The sequence below is a fragment of the Nerophis lumbriciformis genome, linkage group LG32 (genome assembly GCF_033978685.3).
Source record: "Nerophis lumbriciformis linkage group LG32, RoL_Nlum_v2.1, whole genome shotgun sequence".
NCBI lineage: Eukaryota > Metazoa > Chordata > Actinopteri > Syngnathiformes > Syngnathidae > Nerophis > Nerophis lumbriciformis.
In genome coordinates, this window is record NC_084579.2 from 5022889 (window position 1) to 5050305 (window position 27417).

The 27417-nt window shown below is 42.3% G+C and overlaps 1 protein-coding gene across 4 annotated transcripts in view; it reads right to left on the reverse strand.

Moving 5' to 3' along the window:
* Positions 1-27417, reverse strand: part of LOC133575000 (zinc finger MIZ domain-containing protein 2-like) — a 52630-nt gene that overhangs the window by 14043 nt on the left and 11170 nt on the right. For 3 of the 4 annotated variants that reach the window (XM_061927437.1, XM_061927440.1, XM_061927439.2), the window contains exons 2-12: positions 10861-10943; positions 10375-10492; positions 6395-6594; positions 6108-6261; positions 4002-4217; positions 1996-2199; positions 1848-1931; positions 1597-1774; positions 1390-1531; positions 1100-1310; positions 921-1026 (exon numbers count right to left, since the gene is read on the reverse strand). In XM_061927437.1, coding sequence (XP_061783421.1) covers positions 921-1026; positions 1100-1310; positions 1390-1531; positions 1597-1774; positions 1848-1931; positions 1996-2199; positions 4002-4217; positions 6108-6261; positions 6395-6594; positions 10375-10492; positions 10861-10910 — 1663 coding nt within the window. In that variant the 5' untranslated portion in view covers positions 10911-10943. Of the gene's footprint in view, positions 1-920; positions 1027-1099; positions 1311-1389; positions 1532-1596; positions 1775-1847; positions 1932-1995; positions 2200-4001; positions 4218-6107; positions 6262-6394; positions 6595-6705; positions 6853-10374; positions 10493-10860; positions 10944-27417 lie in introns of those variants that run through there. The other variant, XM_061927441.2, reaches the window with a different exon arrangement.

A 27417-nucleotide genomic window follows, 5' to 3' on the forward strand; every position in this document is an offset into this window, starting at 1 on the left:
GTGCATATTGTGAAAACAAGATATCAACATGGACGAGGTTCCACTGACTTTTGATATTCCTGTGAACCGCACTGTGGATACAACGGGAGCACGTACGGTGAATATTCGCACCACAGGGAATGAGAAGTCATCCTTCACTGTGGTTCTAGCTTGCCATGCTAATGGCCAGAAACTTCCACCCATGGTGATATTCAAAAGGAAGACCTTGCCAAAAGAGACCTTTCCAGCCGGCGTCATCATAAAAGCTAACTCGAAGGGATGGATGGATGAAGAAAAGATGAGCGAGTGGTTAAGGTAAGTTTACGCGAAGAGGCCGGGTGGCTTTTTTCACGCAGCTCCGTCCATGTTGATATACGACTCCATGCGCGCCCACATCACGCTGGTTTTAATATATTATTAAAGTTTGACTGACCTATTTGACTGTTTTTTTGACATTCCTTTAGCGCAGTTAGATGCGGCTTACAACACGGGGCGGCTTATAGGTGGACAAAGTTTTGAAATATGCCGTTCATTGAAGGCGCGGCTTATAACCCAGGGCGCCTTATGGTGTGGAAAATACGGTATATATATATAAAACACCAAATTATTTAGGGGGGCTTAAGAACATTTTAGGGGGGCTTGAGCCCCCCTAAAATAGGCCTAACAACGCCAATGCCACCGAGACAAAGATTTTGAACGACTGAAATGAGGGCTCACTCTGTTCAGTTAATACCACTGTTTTATAAACGCTCTGCAGAGTGAGACTTGTTTCTCCATGTTTGAAGCGGTAGACGAACAAACGCGAGGCGCAACAATGCGGATTGGCGAACATGGCTATCACTGAAAAGCCGGTGATGACACCCCTCAGCCTCTTGCGGTTACATAACGGCATGAATAATGTTCATGAATGTGCAGCCCTACAAAGGAGTGTGAGATCTCACTCTTAGTGATGCAGTGCTCAGCGGGCAGCAGCCTCTTCTTCATGAGGCCTTGCAGCACCGACCTGACGGAGGGCCGATGGACCAGCTGCAACACAAACAGGTGCGACTGCAAAAGAGAACATGGTCAGCCACGCCCACGGTCGCTCACCTGCTCCCTGGGTTGTGTGCAGCAAACTCACGCAGCAGCAGGCGGTGACGGTGATCTGGACAGTGTTGCGTCCGGGGTGGCACACTTGTTTGAGGTACAAGGGCTTGTGGGAGGTCTTGTTGTCGCCGCGCTCGATGGACAGCGGCGTGGCGTTGACGCTCACCTGCACGGAGGCGGGCCAGTTGGTGTTCATCTGGCGGTCCTCATGGTGATAACACTTGAACTGCAGCTCCAGGTCTGGCCTGTGGAGGGCGACACAGCACAGCGCTCAGACAGGACGTCATGGCGGCGGCGTGCGGAATAAGTAGTAGCCCCGCCCACCTCATCATAAGCGTTTTGTAGACCGAGTCTTTGAGCTGGAAGGCGTGGTTGCTGACGGCCAGGTTGTGTTCCAGCCTGAACGGCTCTAAGACCACACCGTCCCGCACGGGAAAGGTCAGGCGGAGGTCATCACTGGGGTTACCTTGAGGGGTTAAAGGTCACATCAGCTTCTTCTTCTTCTGTGATGGCAGTCTAACGGCGTCTCACCTGTCGCGGGCTGGGGGCCGCCCATGTTGCCTTTGATGTCCGGGGGCAGGTAGTGGGGTTTGGTGTCATGTCCCGGAGAGAGGTAGGGCGGCATGGATGTCCCAGGAGTCATGGGAGGCGTGGGGTTCCCGCCCATGGGGGAGCTGGGATACACCGGCATCCCTCCACCCCGCCCCGGCTGAGAGGCGGAGACAACCGGCGAATGTTTTAACGCTTCAAAACATGACAGTCGTCGTGACGACGGGTCTTACCCCACTGGCTGCCGCCTGCGTGAAGGCGTTGTATCCTCCTGGGCCCCCAGGGGGCAGGCTGCTCTGGCCGTTAAACGGTTCTGACTGAAGAACGCAAACAGGAAGCATCAGAAGGGGGCGTGGCCTCTGAAGGATCGCATCCACTTACCTTATAATACTGGGGGGGGTTGGGCTGGCCGGCACCGGGTGGGAACTGAGCCGGGTTGTGTGAGGCCGACCCGTACTGGCTGATGGGGGGCAGGCGGCTGGAGGGGGAGGGGGCGCATCGCTGCTGGGGTCCGGGGGGGTACTGCACAGGCTGCTGAGCGTACGGCGACATCCCACCAGGACCAAAGTGCTGGGCGGGAAAACCCTGCAAAGGTTCAAGAACATTGATTCATACTTCCTAGTTGACAGATTGTCTGAACACAAAGCTCAGGTTCATGTGGCACACAGGGTCAAGGTTCATGTGGCACACAGGGTCAAGGTTCATGTGGCACACAGGGTCAAGGTTCATGTGGCACACAGGGTCAAGGTTCATGTGGCACACAGGTTCAAGGTTCATGTGGCACACAGGGTCAAGGTTCATGTGGCACACAGGGTCAAGGTTCATGTGGCACACAGGGTCAAGGTTCATGTGGCACACAGGGTCAAGGTTCATGTGGCACACAGGTTCAAGGTTCATGTGGCACACAGGGTCAAGGTTCATGTGGCACACAGGGTCAAGGTTCATGTGGCACACAGGTTCAAGGTTCATGTGGCACACAGGGTCAAGGTTCATGTGGCACACAGGTTCAAGGTTCATGTGGCACACAGGTTCAAGGTTCATGTGGCACACAGGTTCAAGGGGAACTGCACTTGTTTGGCCTATAGTTCACAATCCTTATGAAAGACCAGAACACACATCTTTTTTAGGGGGAGGGGGGAGGTTTTGAAGATGATAAAAAAACGCTTGGAAGATGCGGCCAATGGCAGTCATCGTTGTAGCCTTGAAAGCCTCTAAAACATCTTCAAAACCCTCCATTACCGTTTTATATACATGCTGCAAGTGTATATATAATGTAGTAACAGACACCTTCATAACAATATGTAATATGTACAATATACACACTGCAAGTATATATATAATGTAGTAACAGACACCTTCATAACAATATGTAATATGTACAATATACACACTGCAAGTATATATATAATGTAGTAACGGACACCTTCATAACAATATGTAATATGTACAATATACACACTGCAAGTATATATATAATGTAGTAACAGACACCTTCATAACAATATGTAATATGTACAATATACACACTGCAAGTATATATATAATGTAGTATCAGACACCTTCATAACAATATGTAATATGTACAATATACACACTGCAAGTATATATATAATGTAGTAACAGACACCTTCATAACAATATGTAATATGTACAATATACACACTGCAAGTATATATATAATGTAGTATCAGACACCTTCATAACAATATGTAATATGTACAATATACACACTGCAAGTATATATATAATGTAGTAACAGACACCTTCATAACAATATGTACAATATTTACTGTACTGTCATTTTAAACATTGCCAGAACTAATTCCTCGGCACATTTATCTCCGTTTCCATAGCAGCGAACTTACTTCTGGCAACAAATGTGTGTTCCTACTTCCAGAAACAAACCGCGAGTGTGTTCTAATCATGGCAAATTCGGTAACAAAGAACACAAATGACTATTTTGGATAAATGAGGATTCACAACATTATCATTTTGAACCTGAATATATGGAGGATGAACTGCTGCTTCTAGAAGCCAGCACGAAGACGCTGGAGCAAACGGAAGCTGAGAAAGTGAGGTGAAAGTGACTTGAAGCTGCAAAATGTGGAACTTGAAGCCATGCTATTTCCACATAAATAGAGTGCTTACCAAAATAAACTGGAAAAAACGTTGCTGGCCAGCTGGACCAAACTGAAAACTGTCCATCGAGTGAGTCACACTTCATATTGATCATGATACACGCAGCACGTCATTCGTGTTATTGCGACTAAAAAAACCTTTTGTCTTCTTGTCTCTCATAATGATTGTGAACGATCGGCAGAGTTCCAAAAAAAAGTGCAGTTCCCCTTTAAAGATCAGAGGCCATTCAGGATGAACATGACACTGACCTCAGAGGGGAAGGTCCGCTTGAGGCCTTGCTGAGCGCCAGGATAGCCTGCATGCATCTTCTGTGCGGGGCCAGGATGGGGGGGATACAAGCTCCCGCCGGGTGGTGGTTGTGGTCCGGGCCTGGTGGGCACCATCCCGCTTGTGCTCATCCCTCCCGGTCCGCGAGGGCCTGAATGAGACAGGAACTGGGTGCTGTAGGCAGAGGCTCCGCCCATCTGTCAGGAAACAGGAAGTGAGGCATTCAAATGTGGGGCGGAAGGTTATGTGAGGAGTATGGCCAACTCAGTTTCAAAGTTGGGAGCAAACATGGCGCCCTGTAGTCACGTGAGGGGCTTCAATCAGAGAGAGAATGCCCAGATGATCTCTCAAATGATTGGTCAAAAGCCCCTCACGTGACTACATGGCGCCATGTTTGCTCCCAACTTGGCCATACGGCTCTGGTTTATGTGACACATGGCTGCCCTCAGGTGGCTGTTGTGGATAATGCATATGTATAACATTGTATTGTGTGATCATGCTATTGCTACTTTTCTGCTCTGGAGATGTTTGTGCGGCCGGTATACTTATTATCTGTTGTTGATTTTCGTATTTGGACCTCCAGGGTCCAGTGTCTTGCACAAACATGATGAATCACTCCTAAAAAGGGAGGTTTTAGCCAGTTGTGTTCCGTGAAGGACACGGTGCCTCTTCTTATCAGCAGGTGCATCCCTCTCTAAGGGGGCTTGGGTGGATGCCTAGAAGAGTTACCGTATATTACCAAATAGTAGCCCGGGCGTTTATTTCACAAAATGGGGTCAGACCCCGGGCGGCTATTAGGACATGGGCGGTTATGTGCACAAGGCTTTTATTTATTTTTGCACCAGCCTGCACCAGGCCATTATTTGGTTACAATGGTTAGTGTCCAGTATTTTTTTTCGTACTAAAAACTTTAAATGTAAAAGCTAATGTAAACACACAAACAAAAAAACAAGACTATCAAAAGACTAGAGATCAACAAGGCCTCAACATGACAGTAGTGCAACAATTGTCAAATAGAATACAAATACTAAAAATAAATAAACTTTTTAAATAAAGCAGCCTACCGGGAAAAATAAAATTATGGTACCAAGTACTCAAGTATAAAACCCACCATCAAAACAGAACAATAATACTGTCACTGTCCTTTGCCTTAATGCGGATCATTTTGCGGGACACACGGTGGTTCAGTCCACTGACAGTCCACTGTATCCACTGACACAAATTAGCATCAAGCTCGTCGCTCACTTTCTTCCTACCTCCACCAGATAAGCGAGCCCGTTTTCCATCGATTGCCGACTGAGATTGTAGTTCTCCCTTTTTTTGTTTCCATTCTCGTACACGTTTTGGGTCAACGTTAAACTGCCTGGCCGCTGCCAAACCAGAATTCTGCTCCGCATACTTCACAACCGCTAGCTTGAACTTTAAGTCAAACTTTCTGTTCTTCCCCCTTAAAGTATTCCCGTCCATCAGTTGTGGTGTACCGGTATCCTGTTCATTCAACTCACTGCTGCTGTTGCTTGCCATGTTGAAACTTTTCCTCGTGGGTTTGTTGTTGTCGTTGAGTGTGTGTTACGCTATATGCGGTCTCCCATTGCAATATGTTGATTACCCAGAATCCCCACGTAACGTCTGCTGTTACCGTAATGACCAGAATTATTGCACCTTTGCTTTTCCTTTTAGCTTATAAATTGGGTTTAATGAAGTCAATATGATTTTAATCTAAATCATGCAAATAACAGCCCATGGGCGGCTATTTGGACATAGGCGGTTATTAGGAAGAGGCGTTTATTTCACAAAATGGGGTCAGACCCCGGGCGGCTATTAGGACATGGGCGGTTATTTGCACAAGGGCGTTTATTTGGTAATATACGGTAACTCCTTTTGTCTGACTTTTAGACCTCCATTGGCGATGCTATTGTTGCGTTGTACGGGCTGGTCTCCTACAGCTTTAGTAAAACCTGGCCAAGTACTAGTCTGTCTCGGGGGTCTTTTTTACTCAACATGTATGTCATCCAAAAGAACTTGGGATTGAGCAGTGTGTTTTATTCCCTGAGAGGAAGACTGGTCACGCGCAACACTTTAATTACCTGACTGTAGTTCAGCTCCTGGTTCTGCTTCTCCTGGATCGCTGCAACTGTCGCAGTAGCAGTGGCCGTTGCCGTGGCGGCGGCTACGGCAGCGGCGGCCGCGGTTGTGAAGTCTGAGGGGGGTCGCACCAGGCCACCACCGTTACCGGAGTAACTGAGGGAGGGGAGAGAGACTTTGTGATGATGATGGAGCAATGCTAACGTTAGCATTTCATGTCAACAAAAGTAATGTTTTTTTAGCTTATTTCTTAACTTTTATCATTACATACAACTTATACGTCACATACCTGCCGGCGTACGCTGAGGTATTGTACGCCGCGTTGGGCCGTCCGTACATGACAGGCTGCCCGTAGCCTTTAGACATGGCCTCGCCATATGCCTGCTGGCCCATAAACTGGGGGCCCATGGCGCCAGCCATACCGGGGCCGCCGCCCGGCATCATGTGCCCACCCGTGCTCTCGCTGGGACCCATGGGTGCTCCTATGACCTGCAGAGCAAGCGGTAGTCAGGCCAGGCGGACAAGAGACGCGTGTCTTTACAGAGATGACAGTAAACGGGGTGTCCCTCAATTCTGGACACAGGTAAAACGCGCATATACCCGGGCGGTATCTCCTTCAAGCTCGGGTTCTGTGCAGGATCTTAGCGGTTCCCAGTATTGTGCTCTTCTGCACAGAGATGTTAGGAGCGACTGGGTAGCTCAGTGTGTAACAGCGCTGGCTCTTAATACAGTGGTCTGGGGTTCAAATCCCGGCCAGGGCGAATGCTAACGTCCAGGTGGGTACCTAGGCACACAGATCAGCGATACAATAGAACAGTGTTTTTCAACCTTTTTTGAGCCAAGGCACATCTTTTTCATTGAAAAAATCCTGAGGCAAACCACAAGCAGAAATCATTAAAAAAAACGGAACTCAGTAGCAAATATTGACAGTAAAAAGTCGTTCTCGCAATTGTTGGATATGAATTTAAAGCATAACCAAGCATGCATCACTATAGCTCTTGTCTCAAAGTAGGTGTACTGTCACCACCTGTCACATCACACCCTGACTTATTTTTTATTTTTTTGTGTTTTTCTGTGGGTAGTGTTTGAGTCCTTCTCTTGCGCTCCTAATTTGGTGTTTTTTCCTGTCTTTTTTTTGGCATTTTCCTGTTGCAGTTTCATGTCTTCCTTGAGCGCTATTCTCCACACCTGCTTTGTAGGGGTGTAACGCTACACAAACATTTCGGTTCGGTACGTACCTCGGTTTAGAGGTCATGGTTCGGTTCATTTTCGGTACAGTAAGAAAACAACAAAATATAAATTTTTTGGTTATTTACCAAATTTGTAAAATCTTCCACCAAAAATATTTTTCTTCGTGGAATATTTGATGTGAAGTAATGGGAACCTTGGATAGGTCAATAATTCATAATAACATTGATTTTGATTCAATATTATGTTTTGAGCAATGACAGTTTGAAAAAAAAAAAAAACAGCTTTGTTTTATTAGTCAACATTGCAACTTTTTCTAAATTACATTTAACCTTTAAGCTTTTTTATTTCACTTTTGTTATGTTTTTGTTTATTTTAATAGTATTTTTAGAATGTGCCGTGGGCCTTTAAAACATTAGCTGTGGGCCACAAATGGCCTCCAGGGCACACTTTTGACACCCCTGCTATAGATAATAAAAAATGAAATGTGATAAATCCATGGATAAAAAGCAGAGCCTGGCGACGCATGCGCGTTTATCATAACTCTCTCTCTCTCCCTGTCTCTGCCCCTCCCTCACCAATGCTGCTGCTCGCACAATTTGTTTTGTTTTTAACCCCTTCTTAACCTTGAACATACATTGAAAATACATGCAACCCTAACTCAAAATGCCGGACATTCGAGGCATTTAAGAAACTCCGCCCTGACAGCTCCGCAAAAGAGGACATGTCCGGTGAAAGGAGGACGTATGGTCAGTCTATTGTAGCCCGTTAGCTGCTAGCATGCCGTGTGTTGTGCCTCGGTGTGCATTGTTTACACAACGTGCGGAAAGCTACTTAAAATGTCCGTGTGGAAACTCGTTCGGTACACCTCCGAACCGAACCGCTTCAATACAAATACACGTACCGTTACACCCCTACTGCTTTGTTTTCGCAATCCAGACTATTTAAGTTGTGCGGCCGCTTGCCTTCTTTGTGGGGACATTGTGGATTGTCATGTCATGTACGGATGTACATTGTGGACGCCGTCTCTGCTCCACACGCTGCAAGTCTTTGCTGTCGTCCAGCATTTTGTGTTTTGTTTACTTTGCAGCCGGTTCAGTTTTAGTTTCGTTTTGCATAGCCATGCCTAAGCTTCAATGCCTTTTCTTTTTGGTTTAAGCATAAGATACCTTATTTCCTGCACGCTGCTTCCCGCTGTCGTCTGCATATTGTGATCACGACACGACGTGTTCCCGACATCTACAAAGCAATTAGCTACCGGCTGCCACCTACTGATATGGAAGAGTATTACATGTTTACTAAGATGAGCTCTAGTCAGTACCGACACATTATTTACGGATTATAATTACTTTTGCATACCTGCCAACTTTTGAAATCAGAAAAACATAGTAGCCAGGGTCCAGAGGTTGCAGGCCCCGGTAGGTCCAGGACAAAGTCCTGGTGGGGGGGTTCAGGCTTCGCCCCCCCGATGCAAAATGATTATTAGCATTCAGACAGGTTAAAATGTTGCTAAAACCATCACTTTTCTATCAGTCACAGTGACTTTTCAAAACAAAAATATTACAGCAAAAATCATATGGGTTGATTGACATGTTTATTCTGTTAGCTAACTTCAATAGTTTGAAATTATTTTGACAGTTAATGCCAGTTATCCTGTCAACCTTTCACAAGACTTCAATTTGTTAATTGAAAGTATAAACACTTTTTACAGTAAACAAATGGTAAAACAGTACTAAACAATTCTATTAAAAAAAAAATTGGTGTCATTATTAACTTTCTGTCCAAGCTTGTATAATCTACTGCCTTGTTCAATTGTAAAAAATATTCTGTGCCTAAAATTCACATTTCTATCACAATGATCATACTGTAAACATGGTAAGCTAACTTCATTAAAATTAATAGTCCTGTCAATAGCATGGAATTACAATTCAAATGTAGTTTTTTTGTAAGCCTTTCAAAAGAATTCCAAATATGAAAAATTAATGACAATTAATTTAAGCCATCAGACACTTGAAAAGTGGCACATCACATCTCTAATGTAATCATTTTAACTTTTCAACAGAAATAGCACTGCAAAAACATTAAGGACATACTTCTGTATTTTGGTAGTTATGCTGTCAACATTTAACAAGATTTCTTCAACTTGGACTTGAAAGCATAAATAGTATAAACACTTTTAACAGTATAACAGTACTAAACAATTCCAATAGATAACATTGGGGTCATTACCTTTTTGTGGCTAAAATCCAAATGTATCCAAAGAATCTGTTTGGGCGATGAAAAACGTTGAAAGTTTTCCACTTGTATCGCTAGCAACGGCATTAGACTTGTGTTTTTTTGTCCCAACGCGATCTTTTACATCGCTAATTCCTCCGTGTCCGATCGAAAAATCTTGTCTGCACAAGGTGCAATTCGCGTAGTTTTCACCCTTTTTGGAACGGATAATTATTCCCGGATAGGCTTTTGAATATTCTTCACGGAATGACTGCGGTTTTCTTTTCGGTTTAAGACTCGTTTGCGATTTTTCTCCGGCTGATTCCATGATCGTTCGCTCGTTTGGAAACAATGGGCAACAGGTGCCTCGTGCTTGGCAGCGGTGCTATAAATAGCCTCGCGCATGGCATTCGGAATGGCTCGATAGGAAGTTACGGGAAGCAGTGTCGATTGTCATTGTTGTTACGCGATTTCATGAATAAAACTTAAAAAAAAATAAAAAAATGTAATTAATGAAAAACCGTATTTTTTATCACTGCAACCGTAACCCGGAATAGGTTGATGAAAACCGTACTAATTACGGGAAAACCGGAGTAGTTGGCAGGTATGCTTTTGCTTATTTTTAACCCAATTAGGTAAAATTACTTAATCTCCCACGGCACACCAGACTGTATTTCGCACAGTGGTTGAAAAACACTGCAGTAGAAGATGGAGTCATACTGGCTGCACTAGCATAGTCACATGGCCACGGTGGTTTCTTCATCACAACAGCAAAGGTGTGACGCTACAAAGAACTAACCCCAATTATGACAGCGTTAAATACATAGAGATTAGTGTTTCTGGACAGGCATTAAGTGCTTTGATTACCTGGCTGTGCGTGGGATTGGCCACGCCCCACACGGTGGTTACTACAGAGAGAGATCCTGGGTGCTGATTGGTGCCTGGTTGCCAGGAGACTGGCTCATTTAGAAAGGCGCCGTCACCGCTGCGGAGAGAGGAGGGCGGTGTTAAGAGCGAGACACTTCACACCAGCTTTAAATCGGCACACACCACTCCCGTTAGTAGTCCTCGTTACGGATTAAGTGCAATTAGCCGCTTGTTAGGACTTATTTGATGTGTGACCGAAATAAAGGAGACACCCTGCTTTGTCGCGACAGCAAGATGGCTGACATGATCTGCTCAAGACAAGTAGAGTACCACCCACAATCAACACTTTAGCAGCTCACTGCTAAACTAATTACTTATTTTAGTTTTTTTCTTCTTTTTGACATCATGAAATAGTATTGTTGGAGATCTGATTACGTAAGAGGAGCACAACCATCAGTCAGTGTGTGTGTGTGTGTGTGTGTGTACCTTTGTGGTGTGGGAGGCAGGGCTCGTTTCATGGAGTTAAGAGGTTTCATCGGGGGGACATGGGGCTGCTTGGGGAGCCCCCCCTGAAAGACAAGCACAAAACAAGATCAGTCACGTGGTCGCGGTCACCATGGTGGCGCCGGCTTACGTGTGTGGACATGGCGAGCGCTCGCCTCACAGCCTCACGGGGGCGTCGGGAGGCTGCGGGCTAAATTTAGCTTATTGATTACAAAAGGAGTTCAAGTGTTCTCTTGCTAACACGGTGCTTACCGCCGCCGCTTACAAGTTAGTTTTTTTTTAGGGATATGCGCCGTCTCTCGGATAATCGTTACGCTTCATGTTGCGGGCAAAATTTCCCCAATGTCACGTTTAACAAACCCAACAAAACATCCGCCGTCTCACTCGCTAGCATTAGCCAATGGCTAGCCAGACAAATCAACATGTGGGAAGGAAGTGAGTGTGAAGGACAATGCTGAGAAAAAGTGGATGGTATACCTTGAATTAAAGAAAGAAATCACTGCAAAACATAAGCAATGATTTTTACAATCTCCATTATAAATATAACAATACAATGATTTATAAACATAACATTTATCCATGAAAGTATGTAGACGCTGCTGGTTGGATGGTTGTTTGTTGTATTCATATCCCAACAACCTGTTATGGGTCGTGTTGGAGTTTAAAATGTCCAAGGATTTGAGTGGCCCTGAACCTGTGTGTGTGTGTGTGTGTGTGTGTGTAAGTAGGACAACTGCTTGTTGAGAGAACAGAGACTAGTTTGTTGCTGCTGTTAGTTAGCATGGTTAGTCAGGACTTTGTTGTCCGACCATGTCCTTATAAGGTCCCTGCAGACGTTACATTATCATAAGTGCAGGGTTTCCCCTACATTGCCAAGATACTTATAGCTGTGGGGGCGTGGTCAATATGACCGCATCACATTATTTGCTATGATGCGTACATTTTTGTTAAAAAGGCATAAAAAAATGTATACATACATTTAAAACAAGTCTGTTATTGATTATGGTATTAAACATATATTTTTCTTACATAATATCGTATTGATCTATTTAGGGCCCGCATGGCCCATTGTATAAGGACTCCCAAAGGGAGTCCTTATGCAATGGGACATAAGGACCTATTGAATTTCTAAGGTTTTATTATTATTATTATACCGGCCGCCTCTTTGAGCACTAATTTGACCCACTTAACATGCTTCAAAACTCACCATATTTGACCCACACATCAGGACCTGCGAAAATTGTCTTTTAATTAAAAAAAAACGAACCCCAAAACTCAAAATTGCGCTCTAGCGCCCCCTAGAAGAAAAAAAAACTAGACTGCCTGTAACTCCCACTAGGAAGGTCGGAGAGACATGAAAACCTCTATGTAGGTCTGACTTAGACCTAGTTTTCATAATTGTATATCCTCGGGCAAAAATCAACAGGAAGTTGGCAATTCCCCCTTCAAGACAAAAAAGTACTAAAAACAGTAACTTTTGCCTCTTTGAGCTGTATTTTGACCCCCTTAACATGCTTCAAAACTCACCAAACTGAACACACACATCAGGACTGGCAAATATTGCGAACTAAAAAAAAAAAATCTCAAAATTGCGCTCTACTGCAATTTTTTAATAAAACGCAAAAAAAACTGCTCCTCGGAAGAAAAAAAATGACAAAACTGCCTGTAACTCCCACTGGGAAGGTCGAAGAGACATGAAACAAAAACCTCTATGTAGGTCTCACTTAGACCTACATTTCATAAATTGACAACCCCCAGCAAAAATCAACAGGAAGTTTGCTATTCCCCCTTCAAAACAATTTTTTTGTAAAAACCGGTCACCTTCCTTCAAAAACTATCTCCTCTGAGCGCGTTTGTCGTTTCGCCTTCAAACTAACACAGGAGAGAGATTGAACCCTTGTGATTACAATGACAGAAGCGCTTTTTTTCTAACTGCTCCGGTTTTGATTTTATGACCCTTCAAAGACCCGCTGCGCTGATGCTGCTGCGCTGCTGTTTTTTTTAAGATGGCTGCTTAAAAGCAGGAAGCACCAACGTGCCACACAATGCAGACAAGGTAGGTACACTAGACAAAAGTCTTGGGACACTTCAGACTAAAAGTAGACAAAAGTATTGGGACACTTAGGACTATCACTGGACAAAAGTATTGGCACATTAAGAACTAGCACCTGCCAAATATGCGGGCCCGACCAATGCTGCTTGCAGCTTTAATTTTCATTTGTTGCTGCTATATGTACTTCTATTTATTTTTTGTAGGGATTCCTCCAATCCTTTTAGTCATTCAATCAAAAAGGACTGACAACAAATCTAGCATCTTTTTCTGGTGTTATTGTAGACTGTACTCGCTTTGAGAGACTCTTTACTTCCGCGACAAACAGCGAGCTGCAAAGAAGTACAGGTAAAAGCCAGTAAATTAGAATATTTTGAAAAACTTGATTTATTTCAGTAATTGCATTCAAAAGGTGTAACTTGTACATTATATTTATTCATTGCACACAGACTGATGCATTCAAATGTTTATTTCATTTAATTTTGATGATTTGAAGTGGCAACAAATGAAAATCCCAAATTCCGTGTGTCACAAAATTAGAATATTGTGTAAGGGTTAAATTTTGAAGACACCTGGTGCCACAAACTAATCAGCTGATTAACTCAAAACACCTGCAAAGGGCTTTAAATGGTCTCTCAGTCCAGTTCTGAAGCCTACACAAACATGGGGAAGACTTCAGATTTGACAGCTGTCCAAAAGGCAACCATCGACACATTGCACAAGGAGGGAAAGACACAAAAGGTTATTGCTGAAGAGGCTGGCTGTTCTCAGAGCTCTGTGTCCAAACACATTAATGGAGAGGCAAAGGGAAGGAAAAACTGTGGTCAGAAAAAGTGTACAAGCGATAGGGATCACCGCGCCCTGGTCAAGATTGTGAAAAAAAACCCATTCAAAAATGTGGGGGAGATTCAGAAGGAGTGGACAGCTGCTGGAGTCAGTGCTTCAAGATCCACCACCAAGAGACGCTTGAAAGACATGGGTTTCAACTGCCGCATACCTCGTGTCAAGCCACTGTTGACCAAGAAACAGCGCGAAAAGCGTCTCACCTGGGCTAAGGAAAAAAAGAGCTGGACTGCTGCAGAGTGGTCCAAAGTCATGTTTTCTGACGAAAGCAAATTTTGCATTTCCTTTGGAAATCGAGGTCCCAGAGTCTGGAGGAAGACAGGAGAGGCACAGGATCCACATTGCCTGAAGTCTAGTGTAAAGTTTCCACCATCAGTGATGGTTTGGGGTGCCATGTCATCTGCTGGTGTCGGTCCACTCTGTTTCCTGAGATCCAGGGTCAACGCAGCCGTCTACCAGTTTTAGAGCACTTCATGCTTCCTGCTGCTGACCTGCTCTATGGAGATGGAGATTTCAAGTTCCAACAGGACTTGGCGCCTGCACACAGCGCAAAATCTACCCGTGCCTGGTTTACGGACCATGGTATTTCTGTTCTAAATTGGCCCGCCAACTCCCCTGACCTTAGCCCCATAGAAAATCTGTGGGGTATTGTGAAAAGGAAGATGCAGAATGCCAGACCCAAAAACGCAGAAGAGTTGAAGGCCACTATCAGAGCAACCTGGGCTCTCATAACACCTGAGCAGTGCCAGAAACTCATCGACTCCATGCCACGCCGCATTAACGCAGTAATTGAGGCAAAAGGAGCTCCAACCAAGTATTGAGTATTGTACATGCTCATATTTTTCATTTTCATACTTTTCAGTTGGCCAACATTTCTAAATATCCCTTTTTTGTATTAGCCTTAAGTAATATTCTAATTTTGTGACACACGGAATTTTGGATTTTCATTTGTTGCCACTTCAAATCATCAAAATTAAATGAAATAAACATTTGAATGCATCAGTCTGTGTGCAATGAATAAATATAATGTACAAGTTACACCTTTTGAATGCAATTACTGAAATAAATCAAGTTTTTCAAAATATTCTAATTTACTGGCTTTTACCTGTATATTTAGGTGCTTCCACATCCCAGACAACCCCGCCAGTATGGCATACGTCAGCAAGCGGTTTCGGCAGCGCTGTTCAGGTGATCAAAGTACGTCTTTTTTTCAGCCAAATTTCTGGTGCATCACTAGTCAACAATGAGCAAAAAATAAAGGACATATATCCATTTATATTGTGACTATCTGCTCATATTAATGTGTGTGTTTGTGTGTCATGATGTTCATTTTTCCCACGGTTTGCCAACACACCTTGTCGGTGGAGAATGAGGAAGTGTGTGTCTAGGAATGAAACAGAGGCGGATGTGTGTGCAAGGAAGTAAATACTTGATGGAATTGGGCCCGTTGTTAGCTTAAGATTGGCAATAAAAGCTAAAAAGAGCGCCAGACTCTGTATGACTTCAATGCAGGATAATTTAATTTGTTTTCACATTAAAAAACCTAATTTCAATAATCTCCCTTTTATTTATTAGTATTATTTTTATTCTATTTTCATTTTATTATATATTATTAAATTTTTCTTTTTCTTTTATTATTATTATTATATATATTTTTTTATATATATGTTATTTTTTATTTTTTTCCTCCCTCTCTCTCCTTTTCATCCCGTTTGTCTGTCTCTGGCCTTGTGTGTGTGTGTGTGTGTGTGAGAATGTGTCTGTCTTTGTCGTCTTACTTGTTATATAATTGTGCCATTTGTCCCTCGTTGGTGGGACCTGAGTGGGGTGGGAGGGTGGGTGGGTGGTTGGTTTGGGTTTTAAGGGAAAGGGTGTGAATAATTTACTGACTTTAAAAATTGTACTGTTTCGACTTGCACTTTTTTCTGTCTATTTGAAAATGCCAATAAAAAAAGTTGGAAAAAAAAAAATAATAATTTCTAAAAGGTGTGGCGGCTCATATGTTGCTACAATCTAATACATTAAGGGGAAACCCTGAAGTGCTCTAATTTGCATATTGAATTTTTCTTACCTGACAAGTTCCTTAGTCTATAACACTGTTTCTTTTTTTTAGATTTGGTGCCTCTGCAAGAGCGCAAAACCACAAGTGATGTGCGGGGAAAACAAGCCACCCAATCACAAGGTTAGAATGTATTGGAGTTGCACGTAAATATGCAAAGGATAGTTTGAAGGGGAAGGAGCAGGCGTCATCATGAAGCACATTTATATATATAACTGCACTCACACTAAGATGTAGATAAAACTGCCCAATGTCGTACCAAATGGTGAGTGTACAGTAATGGGACAAACTTAGAAGGTCGCCATCTCGGCTACTGAGCGGAAAGGGAGGAACCAACTCAAATAATTGCGGCAGAGAAGCACACGCGTAGTAAACAGAAGAAGGTAAAAAAAAGTGATGTTCATGTCCATTAAATGTACAAGGACAGGACAGTCATGTACAGTACTACACTAACAACACTCAGGAGGTACCGTATTTTCCGCACTATTAGCCGCACCTAAAAACCACAAATTTACTCAAAAGCTGACAGTGCGCCTTATAACCCGGTGCGCTTTATATATGGATTAATATTAAGATTCATTTTCATAAAGTTTAGGTCTCGCAACTACGGTAAACAGCCGCCATCTTTTTTCCCCGTAGAAGAGGAAGTGCTTCTTCTTCTACGGCAAGCAACCGCCAAGGTAAGCACCCGCCCCCATAGAAGAGGAAGCGCTTCTTCTTCTACTGTAAGCAACCACCCGCCCCCGTAGAAGAAGAAGAAGCGCGCGGATATTACGTTTCATTTCCTTTGTGTGTTTACATCTGTAAAGACCACAAAATGGCTCCTACTAAGCGACAGGTTTCCGGTTCATGAAAAGACGCAATCTCTCCATCCGCACACGGACTACTATTTCACAGCAACTGCCTAAAGACTTTCAAGAAAAGCTGGCTACTTTCCGTGCATATTGTAAAAACAAGATAGCTGAAAAAAAGATCCGGCCAGAGAACATTATCAACATGGACAAGGTTCCACTGACTTTTGATATTCCTGTGAACCGCACTGTGGATACAACGGGAGCACGTACGGTGAATATTCGCACCACAGGGAATGAGAAGTCATCCTTCACTGTGGTTCTAGCTTGCCATGCTAATGGCCAGAAACTTCCACCCATGGTGATATTCAAAAGGAAGACCTTGCCAAAAGAGACCTTTCCAGCCGGCGTCATCATAAAAGCTAACTCGAAGGGATGGATGGATGAAGAAAAGATGAGCGAGTGGTTAAGGGAAGTTTACGCGAAGAGGCCGGGTGGCTTTTTTCACGCAGCTCCGTCCATGTTGATATACGACTCCATGCGCGCCCACATCACGCTGGTTTTTAATATATTATTAAAGTTTGACTGACCTGACTGTTTTTTTTTACATTCCCTTTAGCGCAGTTAGATGCGGCTTATAACACGGGGCGGCTTATAGGTGGACAAAGTTTTGAAATATGCCGTTCATTGAAGGCGCGGCTTATAACCCAGGGCGGCTTATGGTGCGGAAAATACGGTACACAATACTCCAACTCCTCGCTCAGGAGCTACCAGTAGCTCACCAGAGGGTCCTAGAACTGTGACACACTAATATGCACGGCCATTGGCTGGCCCAACCATTGACTTTGTTTTCAACGGCTCTTTTACGGGACTCACAGAATAATGTAAGATAGTAACTGATTCTCATCGTTTGCTACAAAGCCACTCAAAAAAATATGTTTCTCTGGTGAACGTGAGTCACGTCCCAGATGAAGTCCAGGCAACAATAGTGTTAGTAAGTACTAATATTACACTGAAAACCAACATGCATGTGAAGTGTACAATATGTCGTGTCTTAAAGGGGAACATTATCACAATTTCAGAATGGCTAAAACCATTAAAAATCAGTTCCCAGTGGCTTATAATATTTTTCGAAGTTTTTTTCAAAATTTTACCCATCACGCAATATCCCTAAAAAAAGCTTCAAAGTGCCTGATTTTAACCATCGTTATATACACCCGTCCATTTTCCTGTGACGTCACATAGTGATGCCAATACAAACAAACATGGCGGAAAGAACAGCAAGCTATAGCGACATTAGCTAGGATTCAGACTCGGATTTCAGCGGCTTAAGCGATTCAACAGATTACGCATGTATTGAAACGGATGGTTGTAGTGTGGAGGCAGGTAGCGAAAACGAAATTGAAGAAGAAACTGAAGCTATTGAGCCATATCGGTTTGAACCGTATGCAAGCGAAACCGACGAAAACGACGCGACAGCCAGCGACACGGGAGAAAGCGAGGACGAATTCGGCGATCGCCTTCTAACCAACGATTGGTATGTGTTTGTTTGGCATTAAAGGAAATTAACAACTATGAACTAGGTTTACAGCATATGAAATACATTTGGCAACAACATGCACTTTGAGAGTGCAGACAGCCCAATTTTCATCAATTAATATATTCTGTAGACATACCCTCATGTCAGCAGGCCAGGGAAGCTAGGGTCGATATTCTTCTCTTGATCATCTTCGGTGTGAGCCAAGACATCCAGGGGGTTTAGCTCGCTCGTCTACGGGAACAAACTGCCGCCATTGCTTGCCGTGCTACCGAGGTCCTTTGTCCCTGAATTGCTCACACACTTCGGCAGATTCAATGGGGGTCTGGCGGCAGATTTCTTTGACTTTATCGTTGGAAATGCATCTGCTTTGAGTGTCGCAGGATATCCACACATTCTTGCCATCTCTGTCGTAGCATAGCTTTCGTCGGTAAAGTGTGCGGAACAAACGTCCAATTTCTTGCCACTTTCGCATCTTTGGGCCACTGGTGCAACTTGAATCCGTCCCTGTTGGTGTTGTTACACCCTCCGACAACACACCGACGAGGCATGATGTCTCCAAGGTACGGAAAACAGTCGAAAACACGGAAAATAACAGAGCTGATTTGACTCGGTGTTTGAGAAAATGGCGGATTGCTTCCCGATGTGACGTCATCGCTCCGAGAGCGAATATTAGAAAGGCGTTTAATTCGCCAAAATTCACCCATTTAGAGTTCGGAAATCGGTTAAAAAAATATATGGTCTTTTTTCTGCAACATCAAGGTATATATGGACGCTTACATAGGTCTGGTGATAATGTTCCCCTTTAATGAATGAATGTATTACAGTCTCCACACTGCACAGCTGTAAAAAGTCTCTCTGTCAACGTGTCAAACAGGAAACTATCTTACTGACGTGTGTACCACTGTAATTAGGCTTTATTGCTCATTGTATATTTAGACTCTTCAGATACCGGTTCATCCTGTTTGCTATACCTTCCAAATGTACATGCAGCCTTAGATTGTAGTGATTGTAAGTGGAAAAAAGTGAAGTTGAAATTCCCTAAGTCAACATTGGACTGGAAGAAAGTAGGATTGTTATTATTGCTCCTGTGGAATTTGTATGACAATATGAGCATGCAAAATACCATTTTCTAAATCATTAGGGCATGTTTTGTCGTGTTTGCCAGTTTAAACAACCATCTCTGTGTGTAACTAAGTAAGGGGTAGGCAACCAAAAACGTTGAAAGAGCCATATTGAACCAAAAATACAACAACAAAAAAATCTGACTGGAGCCCCCAAAAATTAAATGCCTTATATAAGTGTTATAATGAAGGCAACACCTGTGATTAGGTGGCGACTTGTCCAGGGTGTATGGATGGATGAAGGCAACACATGATTTAAATGTATATATTAGTGTGTTGCAGGCTGACGCAAATCTTCGTTGACAGAAATATTCAAATTTACCGTAATATTTATTGTACACATTTTTACAACATTCGAAATCTTTAGTAAAATGGAAGCTTCTCAGAAGGTGAGAGAACTCCTGGAAATGACTGGCTTAGAATGGCCAAAAGTATAGATGTGTGTCCAAGTTAAGGAAACGGCAGGCTGTCTTTTTCTAATAGATTTTATTACAACCTTTGCAAGCTAGGTAACATTTGCTGTGGTCTGGAACAACATCAGTGTTTCCCACACATTCATTTATTTGTGGCGGCCCGCCACGAAAGAATTACGTCCGCCACAAATGGATTTTTCGGCTTTTGACTCGCTCAACCGCTCATAAAAGCAATGGGACTGTCTGTGAATGTTGCTTGTAGTTACAACTCCGGTGCAGTAGGTGGCGGTAGCCTACTATGCATTGTAACTCCGCCAATAGCACTTAATTCACCTGGTGGGCCAGAAGAAGAAGAAGACGAAGACGAAGACGAAGAAGACGAGGACGAAGACAAAGACGGACGGGATCAAAATACGAGGGTAATATAGGTTATAGGTAGATAGGTTATAGCTGCATCGCTCGCGGCTCGTCATATATTTAACGTTAATCCGCGATTTCACCGAGCGTTTCACTGATGGTGAGCAGCCTGACGCTGCTTCATTAACACCGCCGCTGTTTGACTCGGGGTCCGGGGCAGACGCACGTAATAACAATCACCTGTTTTCATACCGACGAGCTAACGTGTCCAGGTCATAACCCTGTTGTCAATAAACACACGTGGAGACGATGCTTCAGACACTACATTAATACTCAAGCTAAAATGTCCACTGTCCACTGTAGCATGTGAATGCAATGAAAATAATAAAATCTGAGCCAACCAGCTGTTAAAATGTTGTCCAGGTTAATGTTTTGGCCATTAAAGGCCCTTCATTTCAAGATTTCAACTGTGATCGAGCTTTAAACAGGTGGCTGACCTGTTCAGATGGGTGTAACTGCTACTGGTCAAATAATGTGAAATAGCATTTAATTTTACATGTATGCAATGCCATTTAAATGTAATTATAGATAATAATAATAATAAATACTGTGTAGTGTTGTAAATAGTCAACGGGAAGAATTTTAGTAAGATATAAGCCATGAGCACTACACAGCTAGAAAAAAACCTAGGCAGGACAAGTAAAAATATTGGGGCAAGTAGATTTGAGAAGTCGGGCAAGTAGAAAAATTAGGGCGGAGGGAACAGGTGAGACTCAGCAAACACTAAAAAATAAAGCAGGGTCAGATCAGAAATGCACTTTTCTCATGAAAAGGGTCCTAATTTATATTCTTATGTGCCTTATAGAGAGGACCACAACAAAACATAGAGCGACTAGCTCCAGTGCGACCTGTTCAGCAGCAGGAAGAGGAGGAGGAGGAGGAGGAGGTTAACTGACTGGCAGGACACCTCTGCCTCTGTTTCACTTTATGTTGCTGGTAAATAATATGGTTGTAGTAGTAGGCTAAAGTTAAATTATTTAGTATGCACTAATTAAAGGGGGAGAGCTTTAAGAGACATTTTAGCTTTTATATTTTATAAGATATATTTTTTGTAAGAACCACAATTAATAAATATATTTCAGTGAATAACTAATTGTTCAAATCTGTATATAAATATGTACATAAAGTGTTGTAATTATATTCCAACTCCGCGTTCTTCTTGGTCATCGCCGCTGCCGCCGCCACCCCCCACCCACACCACCACAAATAGATGCCTGTCCTGTAGGAAACACTGATACATGGCACACAAACAACTATCAGAAATGCAGCCAATATTACATACAGATAATGTGTCATGGGACATGCAAATATGTATTAAATACGCAGAGGACATAAGAAAAGGAAATTAAATAAGCTCAAATATACCTACAAACGAGGCATAATGATGCAATGTGTACATACGGCTAGCCTAAATGGCATGTAAGCATCGATTAGTTAAAATATGCCTGATTAGCACTCCAACGAGTCAATAACATCAACAAAGCTCACCATTGTGCATTCACGCACAGCATAAAACATTTGGTGAACAAAATTAGACAATGAAGGCGTGGCATAAGTTACGTCTTTCTGTGGCAGCGTCGGACAAAGTTATACATGTAAACAAAGTCCACACAACAAATTCAAGGACCGCCGATATTAGTAGGACAAATGGGCTTTTGCCAAATACTCTCACCAGTGAAGCGTTAACACAAACATATTAAGTGGTAGTTCTAACAGTCATGTTTGTCTTCCTACAGAAACAATATTTAAAAAAATGTTTCTTGCATTATTGAAAAAGCTACAGGGAGCCACTAGGGCCGCATGGCTCTCGAGCCGCGGGTTGCTGACCCCCCAACTAATTAATACATCCAAAACAAGGAAGTAAAATGCACCACAAATTGTCATAAATATTACAGCAAAACAGAACAACATTGCAAAAGGAGACTTTTGTGATGCTTTGCTGGCTGTAACAGTCGTTGCTGCGTAGTAAGGAAGGTTGGCTTCTTAAAGGGGAACTGCGCTTTTTGGGGGAATTTTGCTTATCATTTTGAGGAAACAAAAGAGGAAAACTGACAAAAAAAAGAGGAACATTACTATCAGCAGATAGTGCTGACACACAAGCCCATCCATCCATTTTCTACCGCTTGTTCCTTTCGGGATGGCGGGCGGTGCTGGAGCCTATCTCAGCTGCATTGGGGCGGAAGGCGGGGTACGCCCTGGACAAGTCGCCACCTTATCGCACGGCCAACACAGATAGACAGACCCGGAAGGAAATTGAGAAAATGGAGACACTTCCTGCAATTGGGTGCACTACATTCTACTTTTAGATTTATTCTCATCTCACAACCTTTTTTTAATTTCAACACTTAAAGCCCAAGATCAACTTCAGATCTTTATGTCAATTATAAGTTTTTATAATTTGATGAGGCTTTTTTTATTGACAACACTAAATTGACCCTACAGTGTGAATGTTGTCTGTCTATCTGTGATGAGGTGGTGACTTGTCCAGGGCGTACCCTGCCTTCCGCCCCAATGCAGCTGAGATAGGCTCCAGCACCCCCGCGACCCCGAATGGGAAAAGCGGTAGAAAATGGATGGATGGATGTTTTTTTTCGTTTGTTTTATGCCCTTTTGTCAAAAAAAAACACAACTTTGCTTTTATGGCAAACACACAAAATATGCAATATTTTACCAAACAAAATTTTTTTTAATAGATTTGACGTGAAGTAATTGGGTCCTTCAATAGGTCAATAATTCAAAACAACGTTTCACAACATTCATTATTTTGAGTGGTTAAAAAAACAACAAAAACAACACAAATTCTTGGGGTTCCAAAAGTGTCCCATTCATAAAAGTGTTAAAAAATAAGTCATAAATGATTTTTACTTTCAACACTAAATGTCTCAAGTCCCATGTAATGTACCACAGAATGTTTTTGTTTTTCTGTAGATAATTTACTAACATTATTACCATTAAAAATGTCATGTAAAAACCTATAACATGCATGCAAAGAACCCATGTTTACTTTTTACTCATTTTTACTACCGTATTTTTCAGACTATAAGTCGCAGTTTTTTCCATAGTTTGGCCGGGCTCCAGTGCGACTTATATATGGTTTTTTCTTTCTTTATTATGCATTTTCGGCAGGTGCGACGTATACTCCGAAAAATACGGTAATTGTTTTTATCTAGTCTGCACTTTGTCTGAGTTATTATTATTATTGGCTTTCATCTACTTTGTCTGTATTATTACTAGGGATGTCCCGATCAGATATTTAGATCGGATCGGCAAGGCATGGGAAAATGCCGATCCAGATCCAGTTTAAAAAAAAAAACTCCGGTCCGTGTTTTCCAACGCACCTACTTAAATAATACATTCCACTTTTCTGCTGCTCCGTAATTTCCGTTCCGCATTTTCCAGCACACCTTCAACACATCCACAATTCTCACGCAGTTGCTTTTAGCTGCTGGCATTACACGACAGGCTCTTCTCACTCTTTCCTGTGTCTCCCTCTCACAGACAGCAAGCGCACCTTCTTACACACGTCACATACTGTCACGTCATACGTCACATACTGTCACGTCATACGTCACATACGTATACGTCCTCCCCGAGCAGAAAGGTAGCAGCATGGCTAACGTTAGCTGTGATGCTAGCGCAGCCGCTAAGGTGCGCGCCTGCTCAAACGTCCTCTGCGCACGGCAAATCTATGCCACGCACAAAATCAAATAAAAAAATAAGCGTATAACAATTTTCGACACACGGACACGACAGAGAAAACCGTTTTCGTCATTTGTTCAAATATTGTAATGTCTGTCGAGACGCTTATCTCCGTTCGGTGCCACACGTCCACACCATCAAATGCTGAGGCAAACATTTCCAGATCAACACTGTATGAAAAAATTAGTGATTTTTTTAGTTGTGATTTCCTTCTCTGCATGAAAGTTTAAAAGTAGCATATATTAATGCAGTATGAAGAAGAATGTTTTAATGTAGACATGCAAGCCTTGAAAGAACATTTTGAAAATCAAGACTACATTTCCTGCAAATGGGTGCATTTCTACCCTATATTTTAACTTTAGATTTATTCTCATATCAAACTCTTTTGGCTGTCTTTTTGACACTTACATCCGGCGCCCCCCTCCACACCCTGGATTATAAATAATGTAAATAATTCAATGTGATTATCTTGTGTGATGACTGTATTATGATGATAGTATATATCTGATAGTATATATCTGTATCATGAATCAATTTAAGTGGACCCCGACTTAAACAAGTTGAAAAACTTATTGGGGTGTTACCATTTAGTGGTCAATTGTACGGAATATGTACTTCACTGTGCAACCTACTAATAAAAGTCTCAATCAATCAATCAAAACACATAGAATCATCATACTGCTGTGATTATATGCATCAAGTGTTCATTCAAGGCTAAGGCAAAATATCGAGATATATATCGTGTATCGCAATATGGCCTTAAAATATCGCAATATTAAAAAAAGGCCATATCGCCCAGCCCTAGTTTCAATGATGCCATTTCTGTTTGTCATGTATAATTTTGTCTATTTTGTGTTTATCCTTGAATAAACAGGTCAGTTTCTTGTTACCGACCATTGTGTATTATTCAAACTCCCCTAATTCAGCTGGCTAGTTGTTATCAAGAGTACTAAAACCCTTTTCAACATGATTCTGACAACTAAGTAGGCTAAATAACTTTAAACTTTAATACATGCTCGGATAGGCCAGTATCGGTCAGTATCGGATCGGAAGTGCAAAAACAATATCGGTATCGGAAGTGCAAAAACCTGGATCGGGACATCCCTAATTATTACTATTCTCATTATTATCGACTCCTCTTTGCCTTATTCTTTTTATTTTCCTATTTTTAATGTTAGATCTGTGTTGTTGTTGTTGTGGACAAGTGTTGTAAACGAGCTTTGGCTACAAACACTATGATGCATACATTGGATAACTGTTTCAGATATCTATGTTTCTGTATCTGTCCCTATTTCAAATAAACCTTTATATATAACTCAGAAAATGTTTCCAATTGGCAACTCTATCATATAGCCGAGTAATATACTTCTGTCACATCAAAAACATACCTTCTTGCTGCCTACTAATACATATGGTAAAACTATAACGGGATCGGAACTAACAGTGTTTGGATTGTTATCATCCATATATGATTAGCAGCAAAGTAGACAGTCGTCAACGTTGTGGCTCGGAAAGCCAACGCAGGCGACAACAAGTAAGCTAGCTAGATGGTTTCGGTGGTCTTGATCGTCTTCCTAGTCCTGCAACTCAGTGGAGCGTTTAGGCAACAGCAACAGTAAGTACCTGCGGCAGAGGCACACATTTTATTTAGATATTTTATTTTTTTATATTTGGGTTTACATAAATCACCCAGGGAACTTTTGTTATTGTTAGAGTTCTGGTCTGATGGATTTTCACAGGACACATTTCCGGTGTTGCGTGTTGTAGCTGCGGCCGCACAGAACTACACAAAGTCACGCCCACTTTAAGTCTAAGTGGCATACACCTTAAGTTGCATCCACTTAAAGACGTGCCCACAGGGGTGACCACAACATAAGGGAAGTGTGTCTTAAACGGAAGTGAAGCTGGAGAGATAATACGTAACACAGAAAACAGATTTTTTTTGTGCTGAAAACAAGTAAAAGGAGCCATATGTAATACTTTCATGTCAAGTCATCATTTAATGATATGTCAAAAGGCATTAATAAATCATGTTTTTTTCCAATACCTCTATAACTGATAACGGTAGTTCAGCCGGGATATGCTCAATACAAAATTACATTTACAGCCCCGAAATCTTGTTATTGCTTTCATTTTGATGCCACACCCTCCAACAATTGACCAATTAGAAAGTCTGTGAGTGTGTCACTTGGTCTGGCTACTGCCACCGGTAAAGTTACTAAACATGTCAGACCTTAGTCAATCTAAAAGTTACCATTCTCAACTTAATCATGACAAAGCTAGGAACAAAACCAGGATTTGTATCAGGGATGCCTTTGAAAGATGGAGACCATTGAAGGCGGAGAAGATTTTTTTTAATCTGACGCCAAACTTGCTAATTTCCTCCTTGATAGGTAAGTCAGGCATTTATGTTTTCTTATTACTTGTAATAAATGGAAATGGACATTTGGTATGTAAACTATATTGTCCGATACAGTCTATGATCTAACAAAGTTAGTATGTTCCTGCAACCAATGCTTAGTGTGATGGTGCTTCGCTCCTAGTGTAATGCTTAGCATGCTAGCCCAGTTAATGACACACCAACATATAGGCTAACGGGGGAAATGTATGCCAGTTAGCCTGTATGTCCATGTGTATTCCAACTGACAGGGCAAAATATATTTTGGACAAATAAAAGCTATGTGGATATGGGTAGTCAGTGCCTATTTCCTTCTTAATATGCTGAGGAAATGTGTTCCAACATTAGCAGTGCTGTCATCATGGCAATGTGAAAGGTATGGAGACAGACAAGTCACATGATAAAATAATTCCTCATTGTTGTAGCCTATAGGCATACCTTGGTAAAATGTCTCTTTTAGTTTTGGGCGTACATTAGGCTGCTACGCATGCTTTACTTATTTTCACCAGTATAACCATTGCTAGCATTGGTTGTAGTTTGTTTTAGTCTTTGTATTCTGATAGTACTGACAATAACCATATGATTGCCATTTGTTGTGATATTGTACGCAAGCATGATGTACTTCTTCCTGAAAATAGCCTCATTCGGTGTCAAATGTGTTGGTTAGAGATTTGTTATTGACAAAATGCTTGTCTATTCAGCTATTATGGTCCCAGCACCTCAACCCCTAGTAAGAGGCAGTGGAAGTTTGAAGTTCCTTGGAGTAGTCCAGTCCATCCAGCTGGATTCGGCTGCGTATCTGGCAACCTCAGTCAGGGAGAGAGGGAGGCGACTACAGAATTTTGACCCTGATTGCAGTACCATTTGTGGCCACATTATTACATATGGCTCTTTTAAGGTTAGGGTTGGTTAGGGTTAAGGTTGTATATAATCAGCCCAAAAAGCAATACATTTCAACCAAAATAATAACCTTTAGCCACCATGGATCACGTTACAAATCAAGTGTCCACTCTCACGTTGTCAGTGCCACCTTCAGAACACGGTTGACTTACGTTGTCACACTTGTGGGTGCAACTTAAAGTGGGCACGACTTACAGCCGCAGCTAGCCCTTTTGCTGTTGTTATGCTGAGAATGTAGATACTGCTCGATTGATAAGAAAAAGTCTGAATGTCATTCAAAAAAAGTTTGCGCCAAAATGTTGACAGTC